Source organism: Camelus bactrianus, chromosome 10 (genome assembly GCF_048773025.1).
Source record: "Camelus bactrianus isolate YW-2024 breed Bactrian camel chromosome 10, ASM4877302v1, whole genome shotgun sequence".
NCBI lineage: Eukaryota > Metazoa > Chordata > Mammalia > Artiodactyla > Camelidae > Camelus > Camelus bactrianus.
In genome coordinates, this window is record NC_133548.1 from 1082811 (window position 1) to 1102952 (window position 20142).

A 20142-nucleotide genomic window follows, 5' to 3' on the forward strand; every position below is an offset into this window, starting at 1 on the left:
GCCACTGACGGCTGTCTCTCACCCTCATGACCGGCTGCGGGGGCTGGGAGCGCAAGGGTCTGAGGGAAGCCCTCACTTCTGAAAGAAGCCCCAGCCGGCCGTCTCTGCCTCCTCTGGGCTCGGCTGGTGCCAGGATGGCAGGTCCCAGGGCAGGGGCAGCGGGGCTGCTGGGCTGGCCTCTCCAGGACGGGGCTGGCGGGGGTGGCCGGGTGCCCAGGAAGCCGACCTCCCCAACCGGGCTCCCCAGGTCAGGATGGAGAGTGGGGCTGGCCCTGAGCCTCCTGCCCGCACCTGCACCCAGCTCCTCCCGCGCAGGTGGGCCGGGTTCCTGGCTGCTTGCCCCCTGCTCTCCTCTCAGGCCTTCTGCCCTGAGCCCCCGGGGGCTCCTGCCTCCCACACCCCCACCCGCGCTCTCTGCCCCTGCCTGCAGCCCCCACTCTCACTGCTGTCTCTAGGTTGGCATTTTCTCTTCCACCTGGGGTAGGCAGGGTCAGGGGTGCTAGCCTGGAGCCTCCGGGAATGCTGCCCTCCCCTGTCCATCCAACCCCCTACCTCACCCATCCCCCTACCCACCTCTGTTCTCTTTGGCTTTCTATCCTGCCCTAAACCCACCCCTCTGCCTTCCCCCTCCCCCTTCTGTCCTCCTCCATCTCCATCCCTCTCCCCCTGCCCTCCTCTCTCCACCCTCCTGTCCCCCTCCCCGTGCTCCTGCTCCTGCTCCCTCTGGCCTCCTAACGTGGCCTCTGCTCCTTCCTCGTACTAACTCCCTGTTTCTCTTTCCTTGTAGCTAGAGCACATTCAGAAACACATATGGTATATGTAAGTAGCTTTTCCTCCCCTCATCACCTGCTTTGCCTGCCGCTGTGGCCTGCAGGGCCTGCTAGGGAAGGCGGGAGGGGAGGGCCCGGCCCAGCGCAGGCCTGCCTCCAGCCTCGGGCCCGCGGGCCCCCGGGCCCCCGGGCCCCCGGGCCCCCGGCCGGCCTGCGCTGGGCACAGGCAGGACGCAGGAGGTGTGCAGGGGCTGGGCGCAGGGAGAGCAGCAGGACTCAGGGGCCCCAGGAAGGGCTGGGGCGGAGGAGCCTCAGGCCGGCCAGCGGTGTGTGACCCATGGCGTTGTGCCCTGTCTCCCCCAGAGGAGGCAAGAACGAGCCGGAGCCAGAGCAGCCTGTCCCCCGCAAGGTGCAGATCCGCTCGCTGCCCAGCCTGGAGGACATGGACCCTGATGTGCTGGACAGCATGCACTCCCTGGGCTGCTTCCGAGACCGCAATAAGCTGCTGCAGGACCTGCTGTCCGAGGAGTACGTGTGGGCCGCGCCAGCGGCAGGGGCCTGGCGGAGGCCGTGGGTGGGGACACCGCCCTCCAGGAGCCCCCATCCAGCCTTCTCAGCGCCTCTTACCCACTGCAGGGAAAACCAGGAGAAGATGATTTATTTCCTCCTCCTGGACCGGAAAGAAAGGTACCCCAGCCACGAGGACGAGGACCTGCCGCCCCGGAATGAGATAGGTACAGGGGCCGGGGGTGGCCCGGCCTGTGCCCCTCCGGGCCCAGCCGGCTGCCTGGCCTGACCCCCATCTGCACGCAGACCCTCCCCGGAAGCGTGTGGACTCCCCGATGCTGAACCGGCACGGCAAGCGGCGGCCTGAGCGCAAGTCCATGGAGGTGCTGAGCGTGACCGACGGCGGCTCCCCGGTGCCCGCGCGGCGGGCCATCGAGATGGCCCAGCACGGCCAGAGGTGTGTGCTTTGTGGGAGGACCCAGCGCTTCGCCCCCTGGTGCCCTGGCCTGCTCAGCACCGGCGCCTCTCCCGGGCTGTGCCTGGCCTGGCCTGGCCTGGCTCTTCTCTGCCACCCACCCCGGCCCTGGGGCTGGGCTGAGGCCTCTGGGCAGGGCTGGACTGCTTGGGCTGCACTGGCTGTGCTGAGCTGAGCTGAGCTGAGTGGGGCTGCACTGGGCTGGGCTGGGCTGGGCTGAACTGGGTTGATCTGGGCTGAACTCTAGGCTGGGCTGGGCAGAGTTGAGCTGGGGTGGGCTGGACTATACTGAGCTGGACTGAACTGAGCTTTACTGGCAGAGACTGGGCTGGACTGGGCTGGGCTGGGCTGATCTGGGCTGAACTCAACCAGACTGGGCTGGATTGAGCTGGGCTGGCCTGGCTGAGCTGAGCTGGACTGGAGTAAAGCGGGCTGGGCTGAGCTGGGCAGGGCTTTGCTTTGTTGACCTGGATTAAACTGGGATGGGTTAGGCTATCCTGTGCAGGACTGGGCTAAGCTGAGCTGGATCTAAGTGGATGAGCCGGGCTGGGCAGAGGTCAGGTTCTGCTCAGAGCCAGCAGCCCAGTAAGCTTGTCCCTGCTTGACGCTGGCCCCGCGTGTGGGCTGCCTGTGGCCGTGCAGGGGTCAGGGATGTGCACTTGAGGGGTGGGCTGTGATGAGCAGGTCTGGGCTGTCCAGACGGACCTCATGGGGGAACGGAGGGCATCGGGTCCTGCAGAGGCTCAGCTGATTTGGGGCTGGCTGCGTGTGACCAAGCGTTGCTGCTTAGGCAGGGACTTCAGTTTGGGGACAGCCCTGGGATTTGGGGACAGCCCTGGGATCTGGGGACAGCCCTTGGGCCTGAGGTCTCAGCAGCCCTGGCCACGCCTGGTCAGCTGGGTACTGGGTACTGGGCCAGCCAGGTCTCTGAGTAACTGCAGGGCCATTGGGCCACCATCACGATTAAACTGGGCTGACCAACTCACAGGCCACAGACCCCACCCCTCACCCCAGGGGTTCCAAGCGCTCCCTAGGGGTCCAGGCTGGCTCAGCCACTGATCTGGAGTCCCAGCCTCTGGGGGCCTGCTTCCAGGTCTCCAGACAGCTGTGGCCCCTGCCCATGGGCCCCAGCATTGGGGTGGGGGTAGTGGGAGCAGGAGGAGGGGCCTTGCTGGCCGCGGTGCTGCTTGTTCTGGGTGCACCTTTCCTGGCGGGGCCCCAGGGAAACGGGGCCCCCTCCGGTGGTCCAGGCGGGGAGTCGCCTCTTCCCAGCCCACCTTTCCCAAGCCTTGCCCTTGGCCTCCTGTCCATCACCCACAGGGCAGGCTGAGAGCTGACCAGCCCTCCCCGCATCAGCCATCCACACCCCTCACACCCCACCTGCCTGGAGCAGGACAGGGCTGGGTGTGGGCGGCCACCTGTCGTGACTTCTGCTCTGCCTTCCAGGATGGGGTCAGGCGTGTACCGTCCCAGGTCACCAGGAAGCCCCTCCTCGTGGCCCTTCCCCACCTGCTGCTGCTTCTTGGCCTCTGCTTACTCTCTGGCTTGGCCACTTGTCGCCACGACAGGCCACACCCGCTGGGGCTGGAGGGGTCCTGGGGCTGATGGTGGTGCCAGGCACCCCACAAAGCCTGGCCGGGCCACTCTGCCTAGCAGGGCACCAGGGCCGGGTGTGCAGTGGCCCTGGCGCTCTCCTGCCGGACCCCCCTCACGGGTGTGTGCCCTGGCTTGGGGCCAGGCAGGCTGTGCCCAGCTCGGAGCTGCGAGGTCTGGCCTCCCGGGCCGCCTGGCAGGGCTGCGTCAGTAACTGTGTTTTCTCGCTTTGTTCCCGCTGTAGTAAAGCAATGTTCAGTAAAAGCCTGGATATCGCTGAAGCCCACCCCCAATTCAGCAAAGAAGACAGGTATACACCCTGCCCACCCACCCCGCCCCCCAGCCCCCAAGACAGCAGCGGGCCTGGTGGCAGGGCTGCACCCCCTCCCTTCCAGCAAGCCGGGGGAGGGGCCCAGGAGGCGGCGTGGGGCTGCTGGGGTGAGGCTGGCGGTCGGCCTGAGCGGGGCCGGGAGACTCACAGACTCTCCCTGCCCTGGGACCCCTGTGCTGCAGCTGGTAAGGCCCCTCCCCTGGCCTGCCCTTGCCCTGTGGTCAGTGGGCCTCTGTGCCCCGGCTAACCTTCCCTCCCCCATCCCACACTGGCCCGTGTCCTCGGGCTGCCCTGCTGCCCACAAGGGCCAGAGTGGTAGTGGTGGCCCAAGATGGCTGCAGGCTCCCCAGGAAGGGACAGGAGTGCCCGCACTGGGGAGTCTCGGCTCAGGGCCCGGCCTGTGAGCGCCACTCGCTCTGTGCCCAACCTTGGCTGCCCTCCTGCTGGCACCACCCTTCCTGCAAGTCAGTGTCCAGGGGCCGCTCGGTTAGACAGCAGGGCGTGGACACAGCTTCGTCCCCTCCCCCACTGCTGCTTTTCTGCTTTCCTTGCGGCGGCAGCAGGCTCATGGCTGGCTTGTGGCCACTGTCCTGCCGGCCAAGGCTGCTGGGGTGGGCGCCAGGTGGGACTGACTGGCCCCTCTGCAGCATCTGAAAGCTTTGGGCCCAGGCCTGGCTCTGGGTGTGGTACTGGCCGTGGGCCGGCTGGGCTGAGGACGCTGAGAGCTGGGTCTGCGCCGCACCCTGTTCCATGGCTGCACCAGGCTGGGGGGAGTTGGAGGGTCACTGCCATGGGGCCCCAGCGCACAGGTGCTGGGGACTGGCCAGCGTGGGTCCGGCTCTGCCCCGTGGCCCAGGGGCTGAGCTGCAGTGTGGGCAGGTGGGTGGGCTGGTGGCGGTGTGGATGGACGGCCTTCACTCTTTGTCCTCTTCTCTCCTGTGGCTGCCTCGACCCCTCCGGTTTCCTTCCTCTAAGGATGGCAGGTGCCGGCGCCCAGGGGTGAGCGGGCGTTTGCTTTCTCTCAAGGCCGCGCATTGTGGTGGAGCGAGGCCCGCAGGCCTGGCCCTGCCCTGAGAGGTGTCCAGCTCCTGCCCTGAGGGGGTGGCGGCTGTCTGTATGTCTTGGCTGGGCACACTGGACCAGTGGCCTTCCTTCTGGCCGTGCCCAGGTCTGCAGGCTGAATGGGGCCAGGTGTGGGCAAAGTCCACCTCCTGCTGATGCCCATCCCAGCTGTGTCTTGCCCAGGCCCTCATGGTGTGAGCGACGGGAGGGCCATGGGCAGCTCTGGGCCGGGCAGGGTGGCTGTGGGTGTGGAGGGGCTGGGCTGGTGCCAGCTGGTGCCAGCAGGTGCCACACGCCTGAGTGTGAGGTGCAGGACTTGGGGCCGTGACAGCTCAGCCTTGTGTGTGTGTGGGGGGTCAGCCAGGCTCAGGGCAGCCGGGATGCGGGGGGTGCAGCCTGCCCAGGGGCGCAAGTCTGTGCACGGAGGCCCCCGCCTCCCCTCATCCCTACGTTCACCCAGGCCCCCGAGATCCTCACTAAGGGCTCCTCTGTGCTGCCCTGGGCCTGGGGCCTTGGACACAGGGCACCTCTTGTGTGCAGGGGAGGAGCCACCAGCCACACCACTGGGGGGCTCTGATGGGGCCCCCAAGGGGCTGTGGGTTCTCCTGGGCCTGCTGAGAGGTGGGGTGGGGATGGCAGGACGGTCCTGGTCATGGCCAGGTGTGCACCAGACCAGGTCAGCCTCGGGGCTCTCAGCCAGGGCTCCGGGCCTCTCGGAGGGCCCACCTGGGGAAGGCTGGGACCCCTTCCGGATCTGAGCCGCCCCCCCACGCCTGTGTCCCCAGGTCTAGGTCCATCAGCGGCGCCTCCTCAGGCCTCTCCACCAGCCCACTCAGCAGCCCCCGGGTGAGTGACGCTGCCCGGCCTCCGCCCCCGTGCGCACCAGGGTGGGGCGGCTGGCGGACCCCGCCTGCCGCGGGCTGCCCGCGTGGCGGCGGCTGCTGCTCTGCTCCGGCTCCTCTGGCTAACTGCACGCTTTTCTGTTTTGTTGTTTGTTTTCTCGTGTGTTGTTTTCTTTTGTGGCAAACGGTCCCCCTCCCACGCCCGCCTGTCCCCACTGGTCCTGCTTTGCGGTCCCCCTGGTGCTGTGTGTGCATGCGGTGGGGGGGTGGGGCATGCGCTGTGGCTGCCTGCCTGGTGGGTGCCCCGGTTCTCTCCCTCCTGCCCTCTGCGCCTGCCCCGTAGCCTGTTAGAAAGTTTGTCCTGCCTCCCCCGCCCCCCGAGGTCCCCTTCGTGGCCTGCTCCCCAGCCACCTCCATGGAGCCGGAAGCTTGCCGGAGCGCCTCTCGGCCCGGACACATCCTCCCTCCACAGGCCGCCCCGCGGCCCAACCCCAAGACCCAGACCTTGCCGAGCAAGGCCAAGCTGACTGACAAGCCGCTGCAGGGCACCAAGTCCAACCCACTCCCGGCTGGCACCCAGGCCCGGCCCCCTGTCCCGGGGTGCATCAGCCCCCAGCTGGCCCTGCCCCCAGGCCCACCTGCCCTGCCGGCCCCTGCCCGGCTCCCACCCGCTGGGACTGAACCAAACACCAAATCTGTCCCCACCATACAGGTGACCCCTCACCCCTCTCCGAGGGGCAGTCCCCTCCCTACCCCCAAGGGGACGCCCGTGCACACGCCCAAGGAGAGCCCGGCTGGCACGCCGAACCCCACGCCACCGTCCAGCCCCAGTGTGGGTGGGGTGCCCTGGAGGACACGGCTCAATTCCATCAAGAACAGCTTCCTGGGGTCACCCCGCTTCCACCGCCGGAAACTGCAAGGTGAGGGTGTCTGGAGGTGGTGAGGTGTGCAGTGAGGGGGCTGCAGGGGAGCACCACCCTTCCTGGCTAGCTGGGCAGGAGGAGTTGGGTTTGGAGGAGCTGCTACTCCCCTTTGGTGGTTCATCCTGTGTCCATAAGGCAGTGCCAGGGGCCCACTCGGCACCGAGATGCCCATCTGGCAGGCATGGCCTTGGGATCCCTGGCTCTCTTGTTCCCCTTTGGCCTCAGGTGGGGCTGCCTGGGCCCCATGGAGGAGAGAGGGCCAGTGGGTGGGTGTGGGTGTGGATGGTCAGGAAGCCCACAGGACTAGGGCAGAGGTGGGCAGCCTGCCGCTGTGTGCTGCATGCCGAGGGTCGGTTGGCACTGGTCGGCCACCAGGGACCACCAGCCGCACAGCACAGCCGACAGGTGGGGCGTTGGGGGGCAGGTGTCATCTGTCCCTGGACAGCAGGGCTGGCTGGAGACCAGAGAAGGCCTGGTCCAGTTCAGCACCAGGAGGCAGGACAGCTCCCTGGGGCCGAGGCTCCTGCAGCTACAGCTGTGGGCAGGGGCCGGGGGCTGACCCGTGTGTGGGTGCTGTGGACAGCGCCCTGGCTCTGCAGTGCAGGGGCCCTGGGGGGAAAGGGTGGCGTGGTCACACCTTCTCTCCCTGTCCCTCCCTTGTGCATAGTTCCGACGCCCGAGGAAATGTCCAACCTGACTCCGGAGTCGTCCCCAGAGTAAGTCCCCAGGTTGAGTCAGCTGTTACCTCCCTCCCAGTGCCTGGATGCAGACTGTGGGGGCCGTGGGGGACCCTCCCACGTGTCAGGCCAGGGGGATCCATTGAGGGCTATGGGGCCCTCTGGTCCTTCTCTTTATGGCCATCTGCTTGTCCCCGGGCCGCTCTCAGTGCTGGTATCCCTGCATCTCCACCTTGAGTGCCAGGTTGGGGGCGTGGGGTGGGGAGGGAGCTGCTCTTCCCAGCTCTGCTCAGAAGCCACAGACTGGGGGGAGCCTGGGGCTGGGGGCAGCAAGGGACAGCACGGCCATGCCTTGGAGTGACAGTCCACATCTGCTGAGAGCTCGGCCTCCACACGGTGGGGGGGGGGGGGAGCCCTTGGTGGCCAGGCATGCGGTGCCTGCAAAGGGCAGCCTCCGTCGGCGGGGGCACTGGTGCAGATGGGAGCACAGCCCGGAGTGTGGCCAGACACCTGGATGGAGGGTTCAGGGAGGAGGTGTCAGAAGAGGAAAAGGCATGGAGCGGCTGGCAGGAACACATGTCCAGGGGAGGGTGGCCTTGGCTGGGGCCAGGACAGACAGAGCCCTTGGCTCACTGTCGTGCAAGAGGAGGACACGGGGCTGCATTCCATCCTGGACGGTCTGGACACCAAGTTCCGTGTGTCTGAGGTGAAGACTCCACAGAGGCCCCACCCCCTGCTCTCCCCACCTCAAGCGTGAGAGTGAAATGCAGAGGGGCAGACGCAGGGCAGGGCCGCCGTGACCTCACAGGCAGCCTCTGGAGGCAGGCAGGTGGGCCAGCTGCCGTCACCACGTCCAGGTTGCGCAGGGCCTGCAGACACAGCAGGTGTGTGGGGTGAGGAGCCCCGCGTCAGGGTCATGGGCACATGGGCAGCCGGCCCGGAGTGCAGGGATTCGGGGTCTCTGCCGACCCGCTGGTGACCTGTTAGTCAGTCTTCTGCTGTCATCAGACACTTTCATGACTGTATCTGTAACGTAATTGTTACGTATTTCCAAAAAGTTAAAAAACCACCCACAGGAGCCCAATGCGACGGTGCGGGTGGCTGGGGCCTCTCCTTCCTTTTCTCGAGTCCTTTGGTGACCTCGTCCCCTTCCTGAGGGTTCTGGCTGGTGCCTGTCCCTAGCGGGTGTGGCTGATGGGAAGGAGCAGACCTGGGTGGCCCCAGGGGGCGTGGTGCACCCCCCAGCGCCTGCTTCTGCAGATGATGTGCTCTCCTGCCCTGAGCCCCGCCAGTCAAGGCCCCAGAGGGATGAGCCCCGTGTGTGTGGGGCTGCGGTGTTTGGGAGCCGGCGGGCATGACTGTGGGGCTGGCTGGTCTGAGACTGCAGGTCCTGGAGGCAGGAACTTCCAGCTGGGGGCCGCTGCACCCTTGAGTGAGTCTGATCTGCTGGCTGCAGGCTGGGACTCGGGCCTGTCTCCACCTTGCAGTTTTGAGAATTCTGTCTTCCGGGAACTCTCAGCCTCCGGTCCTAAGGCTTTAGACGATCAGACAAGGCCCGCCGTGTCTTGGAGGGAGACCCGCTGTGCTTGGAGTCTGGCGCCCACCCCAAAGTTCCTCTCAGAAGCAACATCCAATGCTTGGCCACACAGGCCCAGCTGATGCCGAGTCAGGCCTTCCTGGCCTACCCAGGCTTCTCTCATACCAGACGCCGAACTGCTGGCGTCCCACAGCACACAGCTGAGCTTCCACTGTTACTCCTCGTCGAGGGAGGGGAGGGCAGGTGTCCCATCCGTGAGCTCCCCAGCCTGCGCCCCCGAGCTCCAAACACCCCACAGAGCCCGCAGCACGTGAAGGAAGTGGAGGTGGCCCCGTGCTGGCATGGGGTCAGCAAGGACCTGTGTCCCTGCGTCTCTGCGTCTGCTGTCGGGGATCCTGGGCCAGACACAGAGGCCAGCTCCAGCCACGGGAGCAGAAAGGGCCCTGGTGGGCAGGATGCTTGGTGGAATCGGGCAGGAAAAAGGGAAGTCTCCCAGCAGGAAACAGCCACCCAAGCCCCAGGACCAGCCAGAGAGCACTGCTGGGCATCGGACCCCATGGCTCATCCCGCCAGCCCAGCCGGGGCAAGATGCAGGGCCCGGCCAGTCGGCCCTGGCCCTGTCCAGCCTGGACTGGCACACGTGGCCGTGGGGCTCTGGCCACGTCTGTGCTGGCGCTGCCCAGCTGTGTGAGTCAGCAGTCACTCGTGACAAGCTACTCCCAACAGCACACGCTGACCGCCCGGTCTCCGTGGGTCGGGCCCAGCTTTAGTGTCCAGTGGTGGTCGTCTCGAGGCTCAGCTGGGCAGGCTCTGCCACCAGCTCATGGGGTCACTGGCAGGATTTGGGGTCCTTGCTACGCAGGCCTCTTGGTCATACCACGTCCACCACCCCCATCGCATCAGGCGGCTTTGTCAGATGGAACTCCAGCCTTCTGTGAGCTGACCTCGGAGGTGACGCCCGTCCCTTCCCCACGCTCTCCTGGTCAGAAGCGAGTGCCGGGCCTCATCTGTGCCCGAGGGAGGGGCTGACACAGGCGTGAACCCAGAGGGTCAGCAGAGGGGTCTCCTGCACTGGTGTGCACTGTTGGGAGGACCCCGTTTCAAAGAAGCGTGGCCTCAGGTGCTGGACAAGTGATAAGACCGGCAGAGGACAGAGTAAAGGGAGGTCCTGGGCATCTGTGACGGTGTCGCCAGCCTTGGGTCCGTGGGGCATGGCCTCTGCCCTGCCTGACACAGTGGCTGGGCCCCCAGGATTTGAAGTGACCACCATGTTCTGCAGAGTGACTTTGGCTGGGCCGCAGGGATGCCGGCAGCCCGGCGGCCACTGGTCCCCAGATGGAGGGTGGCAGGGCAGGTAGCATCCAAGGCCCCAGCCCCTGCCATCTGCGCCGTGTCTCCCGTCCATGCCTGTGCTGTCCCACCTCCCGCACCCTGCCTGCTCCCCATGCACCCCCAGACCGGGGCACTCTTTTCCAGGAAGCTGCAGGGTTGTAGCTTAGCAAATTACCTGGAGACATGAGAAAAGTGAGGCTGGGGCTCACGGTGGACTCAAGGGAAGAGCACCAGCCCCCATTCTCCCTTCTCTTCTGGTGGGAGCCTAGTGGGCACTGCCCAGCCCCAGGCAGGCAAGGGAAGGCGGAGGGGTGAGTGAGGCCCAGGGCTGTGGGATTAGCATGAGGGCTGTGGAGTCAGGGCCTGGAGGGTCAGGGCCAGGGTAGGGGTTCCCTGACATAACCAGCTCCTCCGCCCCCAGGCTCGCCAAGAAGTCCTGGTTTGGGAACTTCATCAACCTGGAGAAGGAGGAGCAGATCTTCGTGGTCATCAAGGACAAGCCGCTGAGCTCCATCAAGGCCGACATCGTCCACGCCTTCCTGTCGGTGAGCCTCCGGCCATGGGGGACACTCGCTCTGTGCGCGTCCTCACTGCGCAGCCCTGGCCTGGGCCGTGGGGCTAGCGCTTTGAGGAGACGGTGGTCGACAGCAGGGCTGTGCTGCGTGCTGGCCCAGACGGGGCTGCGCTGTGCTAGAAGGGGGCGCGGGGACAGGGATGGGCCTGGGAGGACACCTCTCTGAGGGGTGGGGGCGGAGGGTTCTGTGAGGAAGGGCCTCTGCTGGGTCTGGCGGACGTGCCCGAGGCCTCAGGAACTGTCCCCGGGGGCCTGGCTCGTCTCAGTGTGCTGTCTGCCCACCCGACACGCTACCGGCCTCCGGCAGTCCCTCTCCGCCCGCTGGTGGCTCTTCACGGGTGGGCTGTGCTTGGGCCTTGGGTGGGTTCTGTGGGTTTTTGCCGGTATCTCTGGGCATGTGGAGCGGGAAGCCCTGGAGATTCTCTTGCAGAGTCACGGCAGGGAGCCCCACCCTCCCCACCCTACATGGGGCCTGCCTTTTGCTGGACCCCCTTCCCCAGGATCACAGCTTAGGGGTTCACAGCGTCCCCACAGCTCAAGCTCGGGCCCCACACTGTGGTGGTCAGGCCTGCGGGGGTGGTTTCCCTGGCTCAGTGCAGCCTCAGCCCCACCATGCATTCTGCCACCCTGCAACCCTGGCTGCAGCCAAGTTCCCCTTAGGGCCTTGGGGACAGCCTGGCACTCTTCCCAGAGGTCTCAAGGAACCAGGGCAGCTCTGCGCCAGGCAGGGGCTTTGGCTTGGATGTGGGCATCTGGCCCCGATGAGTCCCCGTCCCCGCCACCACAGCCGGCTCTCCTTGGGGCCCCGGGTCTGGGCCTCTCCTGGAGCCCCCCAGGCCCCTCTTGCAGCTCCGGGAACCCCAAGATTTCCTCCTCTGTGATGTGGACTCAGCCTCCTGACGCAGGCTGGCCCTTCTACCCAGCAGGCCGGGCTCTGCTCTCCTGAGCACCAGAGCCTTGCCCTGGGGGCGTCCCCTTTGAGGCAAGACCACCTCCAGGTTTTGCTTTGACCGTCATTTCCCTCGCTGCTCCACACCCCAGATTTGCAGAGGGCCCTTGGCCCGTGCCTGGAGTTGTGGACCCCAGGACCAGCAAGCTGGGGGGGGCCTTGACTCCAGGGGCGTCTTCTCAGTCCGCAGCCAAGGCCCTGACCCCGGTCCTCCCTGCTGCCCTCGGGGCCTCCTCCCTCGCGGGCCCGTTCTCCCCCCACCTGCAGCTCACAATTCCGGGCTGTCGTTGTGTCCCCATGCCCCAGACTGGTGTGGAAATCCATCTGCCGCAGGGGCCGTGGGGGCGGGGGCCGGCTCCCTCCCCTCCGGGGTCTCCTCGGCCTTCTTTGCGCTCACGCCGCCCTCCGCCCCACAGATCCCCAGCCTCAGCCACAGTGTCATCTCCCAGACGAGCTTCCGGGCCGAGTACAAGGCGACAGGGGGCCCGGCGGTGTTCCAAAAGCCAGTCAAGTTCCAGGTGGACATCACCTACACGGAGGGCGGGGCGGCACAGAAGGAGAACGGCATCTACTCTGTCACGTTCACGCTCCTGTCAGGTGAGCCACGGCCGAAGCCCGGGGTGCAGGCTCCCGCCGCCCTGCCCGCCTAACGCCCCGTCTCCCCCAGGCCCGAGCCGCCGCTTCAAGAGGGTCGTGGAGACCATTCAGACCCAGCTGCTGAGCACACACGACCAGCCTTCCGCTCAGCACTTGTCAGGTGAGGGAGGGGCTCAGCTCGGGCGCCCCGAGGGCTGGTGAGTGGGGGTGCCCGCCCCCCGCCTGGCTGCGTGTGACCCAGGGCGCAGAGCCCTCCCTGCAGCGGCCGGCAGTCTGCACACCCAGGGAGGTAGGGCCCAGCACACCACACTGAAAGGCGCCTCTTATCCACTGTAGAACCCCCCCCGCCAGCTCCAGGACTAAGCTGGGGCGCTGGGCTTAAGGGCCAGAAGGTGGCCACCAGCTACGAGAGTAGCCTCTGACGCTGGCAGGTAAGGCGTCCGGCCCCGCCACTGGGGCAGGGAGGGGCTGTGGGCAGGTCCCCTCCAAGAGCCAGGCTGGCCCCAGGAGGGCACCTCCCAGCCCCGGGCAGGCCGCACGGGCCCAGACCCAGGCCAGTGCAAGCAGCCTCCAGAAGAGCGGTGACCAGGGTCCTGCCTGGGAGCCCTGCCGCCCTCGGGGTCCCCCGCGTAGCACTCTCCAGGACTGTGGGCCCGGCACCCACACTCACTGACATGTGACGGGCAGGACAGAGGGGTCCTAAGGTCCCAGTCAAGGCAGGGCTCCCCAGCTAGGCCTGGGGGGCACACACGGGGACGGGGCTGCCCAGGCCTGAGGCCCTGGGGGCCACAGGCATCCGGTGGGAGCAGGCAGCAGCTGTGTGGGGGCGGGTGAGCCCTGGGGCAGGTGCATGAGCTGCGTGTTAGTGGGGCGTGTTATTAGGGTGGGCGGTGCCTGTCTGCACGGAGGGCGGGCGCTCACCTGAGGCCTGTGTTGGGGCTGGGGTCCGGGAGCTGGGAGCGGTGTTCAGCCCCAGACCCTCCTCGGAGCCCCCTGCAGCCAACCTTCTGTGCTTCTCTGTGGGGTCCGGAGACCAGACCAGCCCCACTCGTCCACCCCTGCCCTTACCATCTGCATTCCATTGTCTGTGTCTCACCTGCCCCCCCGTCCCAACATGCACCTCGTCCCCCGGTGGGGGGGCTGGAGGGCCCTCACCCCATGGAGGGGGCCGGCTCTCCTGGCCCTGGAGCCAGGCTGGCACGGGGCAGGGGCCTTTAATGCCTCCACCTCAGAGCAGGGCAGTGCTCACAGAGGGAAACTGAAGCTGGGGAAGGACAGTGCTCGTCCAGGGAGGCAGGCCAAGGGCTGGTGTGCTGCCCCGGTCCCTGGTTCCTCTCTGCTCCTGGCCAGGCAGTGCCACCCTGAGAGGTACCGCTCTGTCAGTGAGCGTCCCCTGCACTAGGCCCTGGGCACAGCAGTAAGCAGGGTGGATACGGCCCTTCCCTAGGGCCCCACTCCCAGGCCTGTGCCCACCTCAAAGCAGGGGCCTCCTTTGGCCCTGACCCCATTTTAGCCATGTGTCCAAACCACATCCTGGGAGGTTCTTGGGTGCCCGCCCAGGGCAAGCCTGTCTGCCCTGCCTTCCTTCAGGGAGTGCTGGACTTGGAGAGCCCAACCTGGGACCCGAGCCCATCCCTCAGCCCTGTCCCCTGGACTTGCCAAGGGGTTTCCCTGTGCGCCAGCCTTTCCCTGTGCCCTTCCTCCCACAATGGACAGTCTTGTCCAGCAAAGTCAGTCCCAGAGCCACTGCAGGAGGGGTTGGAAGCTGGGGCCCCTCAGGCACCAGGCCAAGGGACCTGGTGGCCACTCACAGGGCCCCCAGCCCAGCCCAGGGAGGAGAGGCTGAGAGGACACGTCGCACGTGCAGAAGCCCCAGCGAGGGCTGTGGGGGTGCAGCCCTCCACCCCTGGGCCCTGTTGCCTTCCCCACCCCAAGCCCCAACATCCCAGGCCCAGCAGAGGGAGGAAGAGGGTCAGGGAAGGGGGTGCCACCATGAGTTGTGGGTCACATAGGAGCCACATGGCCACCTGAGTCAGAGTGGCAGGGTAAGGACACACAGGTGAACAGTGTAGACCAGGACCACAGCCCTGGGCTGCTTAGCTCCACAGCAGGTGTCCTGAGCCCGGGGCAGGATGGAGGAGAGAGAGGGCCTGGGAGGCCCAGGGCAGGGAGGGGCAGGGCCAGGTCCTTAGGTTCTGGTTGCTGCCCGGAGATGCTGCCCACTCCAGGCTCCGCCCTCCTCCGAGCCCTACCCTGCTCTGGGCCCTGCCCCTCTCAGGCCTGCCCACCCAGGCCCTGTCCCCTCCCCAGGCCCCGTCCCCTCCAAGGCCGGCCAGAGGCTGCAGGCAGCACCAGCCTGAGGTCTGAGCAGGAAGCCTTTTTCACAAATCTCCCTCCCCCCTCTCTCCGTTCTGTGCTCCAGACACCACTAACTGTATGGAAATGATGACGGGGAGGCTTTCAAAATGTGGTAAGAACCCCTCACGCTCACCTGGGCCCCCCCAGCCTGTCACCCCCCCTGCTCACCTGCAGCCTGCTCCTGGCCGGGTGCTGCCCCGCCACCCCTGCGGCTGTCCTGAGGTCCCTGTGTACACGAGGGGTCTGGACACACCCGTGGCCCCGCAGGCGCCCAGCTGCGCCCAGCCCCCCACCCCTGCCAGGAGCAGCCTCGCTCACTCAACCCCAGGGTGGCCACAGGTCTGGCGGTAGGATCAGGGCAGGCCAGGGAGGGACCCCAAGGCTCAGAGGAGGAAGGGGTTCCTGAGCCCCACGGCTAGCCGGGGTCCCATGTGCTGGCTCTGGCGTAGGGTCAGAGTGGCCCCAGTCCTTGGGCAGGAGGCTGGTGTCAGGCCCTCTGTTCACTGCAGGGGGTGCGGGGAGCTGCACGGCCCCACGCATTCACAGCCCTCTGCACCGCATCTGGTGGAGGGGCTCAGGTGGGGAACGTGTTCAGGTGAAGCCGAGGTGCCCCTAGTCGTGCACCTGGACAGCGAGCACAGCCCCCCATCTGTGCCCCTTCCTCCTGCCATCAGGACTGTCTCTCTGGAACCAGGGCCCCCTCCAGCTGCTGCCCCCAGCTCCCCCACACCCAAGCTCCATGCCTGTCCACCCATCCATTCATCTGTCTGTCTGCCGCTGACCTCTGTGTCCACGCTGTGCCACCTGGGCTGGCCAGGGGCTGGGCACCAGGCCTTCTGGGAGGACCTTGGTAGGCCCACTGGCTCCAGCCTCCCGGCCGCCGGCCACCAGCCCGGGGTCCCGCTCAGCCCTGGCCTTGACGTCTCCGTCTCCAGAGTGGGGCTGGCCAGCGGGTGAGGCTGCAGGGCTGACCGGGAGGCCGAAGCTGAGGTGGGGGGGCCTGGGCCTTCAGGGAGGCCTGGTGAGGGAGGGGTCCCCACCGGCCTGGGCTCTGCCCGCCCCGCTTGCTGCCGCCCCGCCCGTCTGCCCACCTGCCCACCCGCCCGCCCGCCAGCAGGCCCTTCATTCATTCGTCTGTTCTCTCTCTTCCCTCCCTTCCTCCTTTTCTCCTTTTTTCTCTTTTCTTTTTTTTTCTTTTGTCTTCTGTTCTGTGCACCCAGGCAGCCCATTGAGTAACTTCTTTGACGTAATTAAACAACTTTTTTCAGACGAGAAGAATGGGCAGGCGGCCCAGGCCCCCAGCACGCCCGCCAAGCGGAGTGCCCACGGCCCACTGGGGGACTCCGCGGCCGCTGGCCCCGGCCCTGGAGGGGACGCCGCATACCCAGCGGGCAAGGACACGGCCAGGACGGGGCTGCCCGCCGCCCGCCGAGAGCAGCCTTAGACACATAGCCCCCTCCCCCAGCATGGCCCTGACAGCGGCCCAGGCCGCCTCGCCGCCCGCTACGTGTGGACCCGGGGCCGCACCCGTCTGTCCGCCTAGAAGGCTGTGAAGCCAGGGAGGAGGGGCACCGGGGGCCACGCCACGCTGGGCCTGCCCGTGCGCTCCCCTCGCTGTCTCTCTGCCTCTCTGACAACACCCTGTTTCCACTCTGACACCAGGAATTATCCCGAAAAGTTAACACGTCGCCTCCACGAGGCCACCCTCTGTGCTCTGCACCAGACGCTGGCTGACCCAAGGCCGCTGCCGTGGATCTGTCCTCTCCTGCTGCTGCTGCTGCTGCCCGCCCGGCGGCCAGGCTCTGCCCACCTCCGCCTGCCCGCCCATCGCCTCTGCCCGCCCGCACGGCAGCTCTGCCCGGTCTCAGCTCCGCATGGCCATGGGGAGGAGGACCCGGCTCCGAGGGGAAGCTGCCCCCGGCCCACCCGACGGGACGCGCAGCGACCGGAGCCCTCAGCAGGTCCGGCCTGCCCAGCCGGCCTCCAGATCAGGGCCCAAGGGGGCAAAGCAGCCATGAGGCCCAGCGCTGTGCGGCCTCTCCTCGGCACCTTTCCTCCCTGCAGCTCCCTCCTCCGTCCAGGCACCTCAGTGCCGCCACGGCTCGCGGGGCTCAGACGCTCCCCTTCCTTCCTGGCCATGGGGGGAAGAGACCCCGCAGGCCCGGAGCACCCACCCGCCCGCCCCGGGCTGGCCGAGACCAGTGTTATTTATTTGCGGTTTTAACTTACTGAGTTTCTTACTTCTCTGTTCAGGGAAGGGGCAGCAGCAGCGCCGTCCTGCCGTCTGTCTGTCTGTCTGTCTGTCTGTCTGTGTGTCTTGGGCAGGGTGGGGTCTGGGCCAAGATGCCCCGTGGACAGAGCCGTCGGGGCGCTGGGGCGGCGGGGGCAGCTGGTGGATGCGGCGCTGGCAAGCTACTGTAAACTTTAAAGAATTCCTGCAAGATATTTTTATAAACTTTTTTTCTCGGTTGTTTTTGGAGAAGGGTGTTGGGGGACCGTGGGGCAGCGCTAGGCTTTGAATTCGGTTCTTTGCTCTTGGTCCTTTCTATACACGCACACGCGCGCGCACACACACACACGCACGTATATATATATATTTAGAGAAGGGTGCGGTTCACTTGGTCTTGGCTCTGGCCCGTTCCTGTGGGGGCCCGGCACCGCCAAGGCCCGTCCGCCAGGCCCGGGCTGGGGACCATCTTGGTTTTGTGTCCGAGTGTGGGGCAGGAGGAAGGCCTGAACCACCCATCCCCCTCAAGACAGCAGGGGCACCGCAGGGTTCTTTTTTATTAAAATGACAAAAATTTAAAAAAACACAAACAGCCAGGGAGCAAGGCAGCGGCGGCCTCTGCGCGTGGAGGGCTCGCGAGGCGGCCGCCGGGGCCGCCTGTCCGGCCTGTCTCTGCCTCGGGGGCCACAGGCGCGGAGGCAGGTGCGATTGCACACCCTTGCTGGGACAAGTCCTCTTTGCATCTGGTGCCTCCCGCCCGCCCTGCCCGCTCTCCTGTCGTGGGTAGATTTGAACACTTGTTACATGGACACCCCGACCACAGGCTGGGATTTCAGTACATGGCAAAAAAGCGAACACCTAGAACAGCGAGAGCCGCGCGCGCCGGCGGGAGGGGCCGCTCCAGAGACAGAGGACACGGAAGCAATACCTCTCGTTAGCCTTCTTCCTCTTTTGTACTCGGGACACACGGACGTCGTGCAGACGGACAAGCCCCACCCAGTGTACCCCTGTCAAATAACTGTGAGCGACTTTAGTTCCGAACAATAAACTTCCGTAAAGACACGCACGCCAGTCTCCGTCCAGGCAGGTGGGCAGGGCGGGACGGGGGTGCCGCCTGGGGCTGGCTCCGCCAGGTGGCTGGCGCTGCTCTGCCCCAGCTGAAGAGGACGGGCTGCCGTGTGGGGCCGGGCGGGCAGCATGGGCCGGGCCGGTGGGGAGCTGGGCGCAGGACACAGATCTCTGCTGGGGACGGGTGCCTGTCGAGCATGGACCCTGCCCAGCCACTGAGCTCTGCTGCCACCCGAGACGAGACCAGCACCTTTTTCTCCTGGAGGCTGAGCCTTGGGGCACCTACCCAGCCTGGATGCCACGGGCTGAGGCTGGCGGGTGACCCTGGAGATGGTGGGCTGGCAGAGCACATGGTCCCTGCTGTGCCTACCTTGACCCCACAACAGCCAGCTCCGGCCTCTGCTGCTGCAGCACCAAGGACGGGTCCCACCTCCCGAGAGCCGCGGGCCACCCAGCCCCATGACAAGAAGGCTGCACCTGGGCGTCGCCACACAGCCTTGAGGACGGACAAGAAGCGATCCTTGACGAGGGGTCTCAGCAGAGACCACAACGCCCGTGGAGCCTTCCCCTGGCCTCTCTCACGCACGCACCTCCGCCCCCATATGAGGAAGTCAGATGCAGCCTGGCCACTCTGCACCCACCATCTACACCACCACAGCGCCACCAACACTGGGGCCCCATGGTTTCTGCAGGGTGTCAGCACCATCACTGGGCTCCACCCGCTAGAGCCGGTAGAGGCCTCCCAGCCCATGTGACAAGCTGTTTCCAGGCCTTGCCACGTGTCCTGCGGAGGGGCGGGGGGCAAGCAGAACCAGCGCGGCCTGGCTCTTCCCACACCCTCGTGCTGGAGGAGCACGCCACGACGGCACCGTGCTCCTGGCTGCTGAGCTGGGGGCCCTGCTGACGTGGAGCTGGGTCTCCCCCTCCGCCCGGCCCTGTAACGTCGCCTGGCTTCTGAGGGAGCTCGGGGCCCAGAAGGGAGAGGGAGAGGCCAAGGGGACCAGCTTCCACTGCAGTCGATGGACTGCATAATGTCCAATAACCTTGAGCTTGAAAAAGAGGCTGGGGGAGGGGGTTTGGTTGCTGCATTCTGGTAAGGCACATGATTGTCTGGCTCCCGGGGCCCCGTGTGGCCAGCCACCAGAGAAATGTTCTCGACCTGTAGTTCCACATCTGCTTTACTGAGGGAGCAGCTGACACACAGACCTCCTCCTCCTTCACTCGGCCCGCTCAGGGTTTGCAGTCTGAAGTGTCAGCCTTAATGGGCACGTGACTGGAGTCCCAAGAGAAAATGCCACGGCAGACCACCAGCTTTCCGTCTGCCCGCCGCCACGCTCCTCCAGTGGGAAGGAGCCACGTCCTGCAAGCCCACTTTGACGTGAAGCTCTCCCTTGTCTGTAAGCAACAGACAGCAGGGCAAGCTAAGCCAAAACCTGTTAGTGTTGATATTTGCTAACATAAAATAAAAGCCAATACCCAAGCACTAACGATGTGCCAGACACTGTTGTGAGCACATCACACTTCCCTTTCTTGGACACACCCCGCACCCCACCACCAGCCCTCAGCTCTCTTGGGAGTGACTCAGCAAGGGGGTAGGTGAGCAGGGAACAGAGAGGGTGGCCAGGGACGGGAAGAAGACCCCAAGGCAGTGCTGTCTGCTGGAGAAGGGCAGCGGGGGCTGACGGACAAGGGAGGGGACGAACAACAGCCGTGGGGCGCCGGGTGGGACTGTGGGTTCTGGCTGTCAGGCCAAGGCCCAGGCCTGCTGTCTGTCAAACTCACCCTGGGAGTCGGGCCCTGGGCAGGTGTCTGCATAGGTCGTCTCCTCTGGCCTCTGAGTGATCCTGTGAGAGCCCCCTAGCCCGTCTGACAGACATGTTAGTTTCCAATCACTGTAGGAACAAGTTACCAAACACCTAGTGGCTGAAAACCACACAAGTGTGTTCTCTCAAGTTCTGGAGGCCAAGACCTGGGTCTCACGGGGCTAAAATCAAGATGAGGCCTGGGCTGCGTTCCTTCTGGAGGCCCCAGGGGGTCCATTTCCTTCCTTTTCCAGCTCCTGAGGCTCCAGCATCCTTGGCTCATGGCTCCTTCCTCCACCTCCAAGGCCAGGGACGTCGGGCTGAGTCCCCCCTGGCTCTTCCAGTTTCAGGGACACCGTGATCACACTGGGCCCAGACAGCTTTAATTCCCGTGCTACGTAAGGTGACATGTTCACAGGTTCCGGGAATCAGGGTGTGGACTCTTCTGGGTGGTGGCATGATTTTGCCTACCCGCCAGCAAGTTTCCTGTCTATCTCACGTGTAAAACACACCCCACT

At 66.0% G+C, this 20142-nt stretch overlaps 1 protein-coding gene across 12 annotated transcripts in view; it reads left to right on the top strand.

The window, feature by feature from the left end:
• BRSK2 (BR serine/threonine kinase 2) overlaps positions 1 to 17816 on the top strand; it is a 61835-nt gene extending 44019 nt beyond the window's left edge. Inside the window, exons 9-23 of one of the 12 annotated variants that reach the window (XR_012509462.1) lie at positions 788 to 819; positions 1134 to 1298; positions 1407 to 1504; positions 1584 to 1734; positions 3590 to 3655; positions 4652 to 4675; positions 5524 to 5584; positions 6293 to 6500; positions 7171 to 7219; positions 10471 to 10594; positions 11989 to 12169; positions 12240 to 12329; positions 12506 to 12600; positions 14592 to 14639; positions 16190 to 17816. Coding sequence is in view for 8 of the 12 variants with exons in the window: in XM_074371382.1 (XP_074227483.1) it covers positions 788 to 819; positions 1134 to 1298; positions 1407 to 1504; positions 1584 to 1734; positions 3590 to 3655; positions 5524 to 5584; positions 5924 to 6500; positions 7171 to 7219; positions 10471 to 10594; positions 11989 to 12169; positions 12240 to 12329; positions 14592 to 14639; positions 16190 to 16209 (1662 nt within the window). In the remaining 4 variants the exon portion in view is untranslated. Of the gene's footprint in view, positions 1 to 787; positions 820 to 1133; positions 1299 to 1406; positions 1505 to 1583; positions 1735 to 3589; positions 3656 to 4651; positions 4676 to 5523; positions 5585 to 5923; positions 6501 to 7170; positions 7220 to 10470; positions 10595 to 11988; positions 12170 to 12239; positions 12330 to 12505; positions 12601 to 14591; positions 14640 to 15747 lie in introns of all 12 variants that reach the window. The other 11 variants (XR_012509461.1, XR_012509463.1, XM_074371385.1 and 8 more) reach the window with 11 other exon arrangements.
• Positions 17817 to 20142: the final 2326 nt, after the last annotated feature.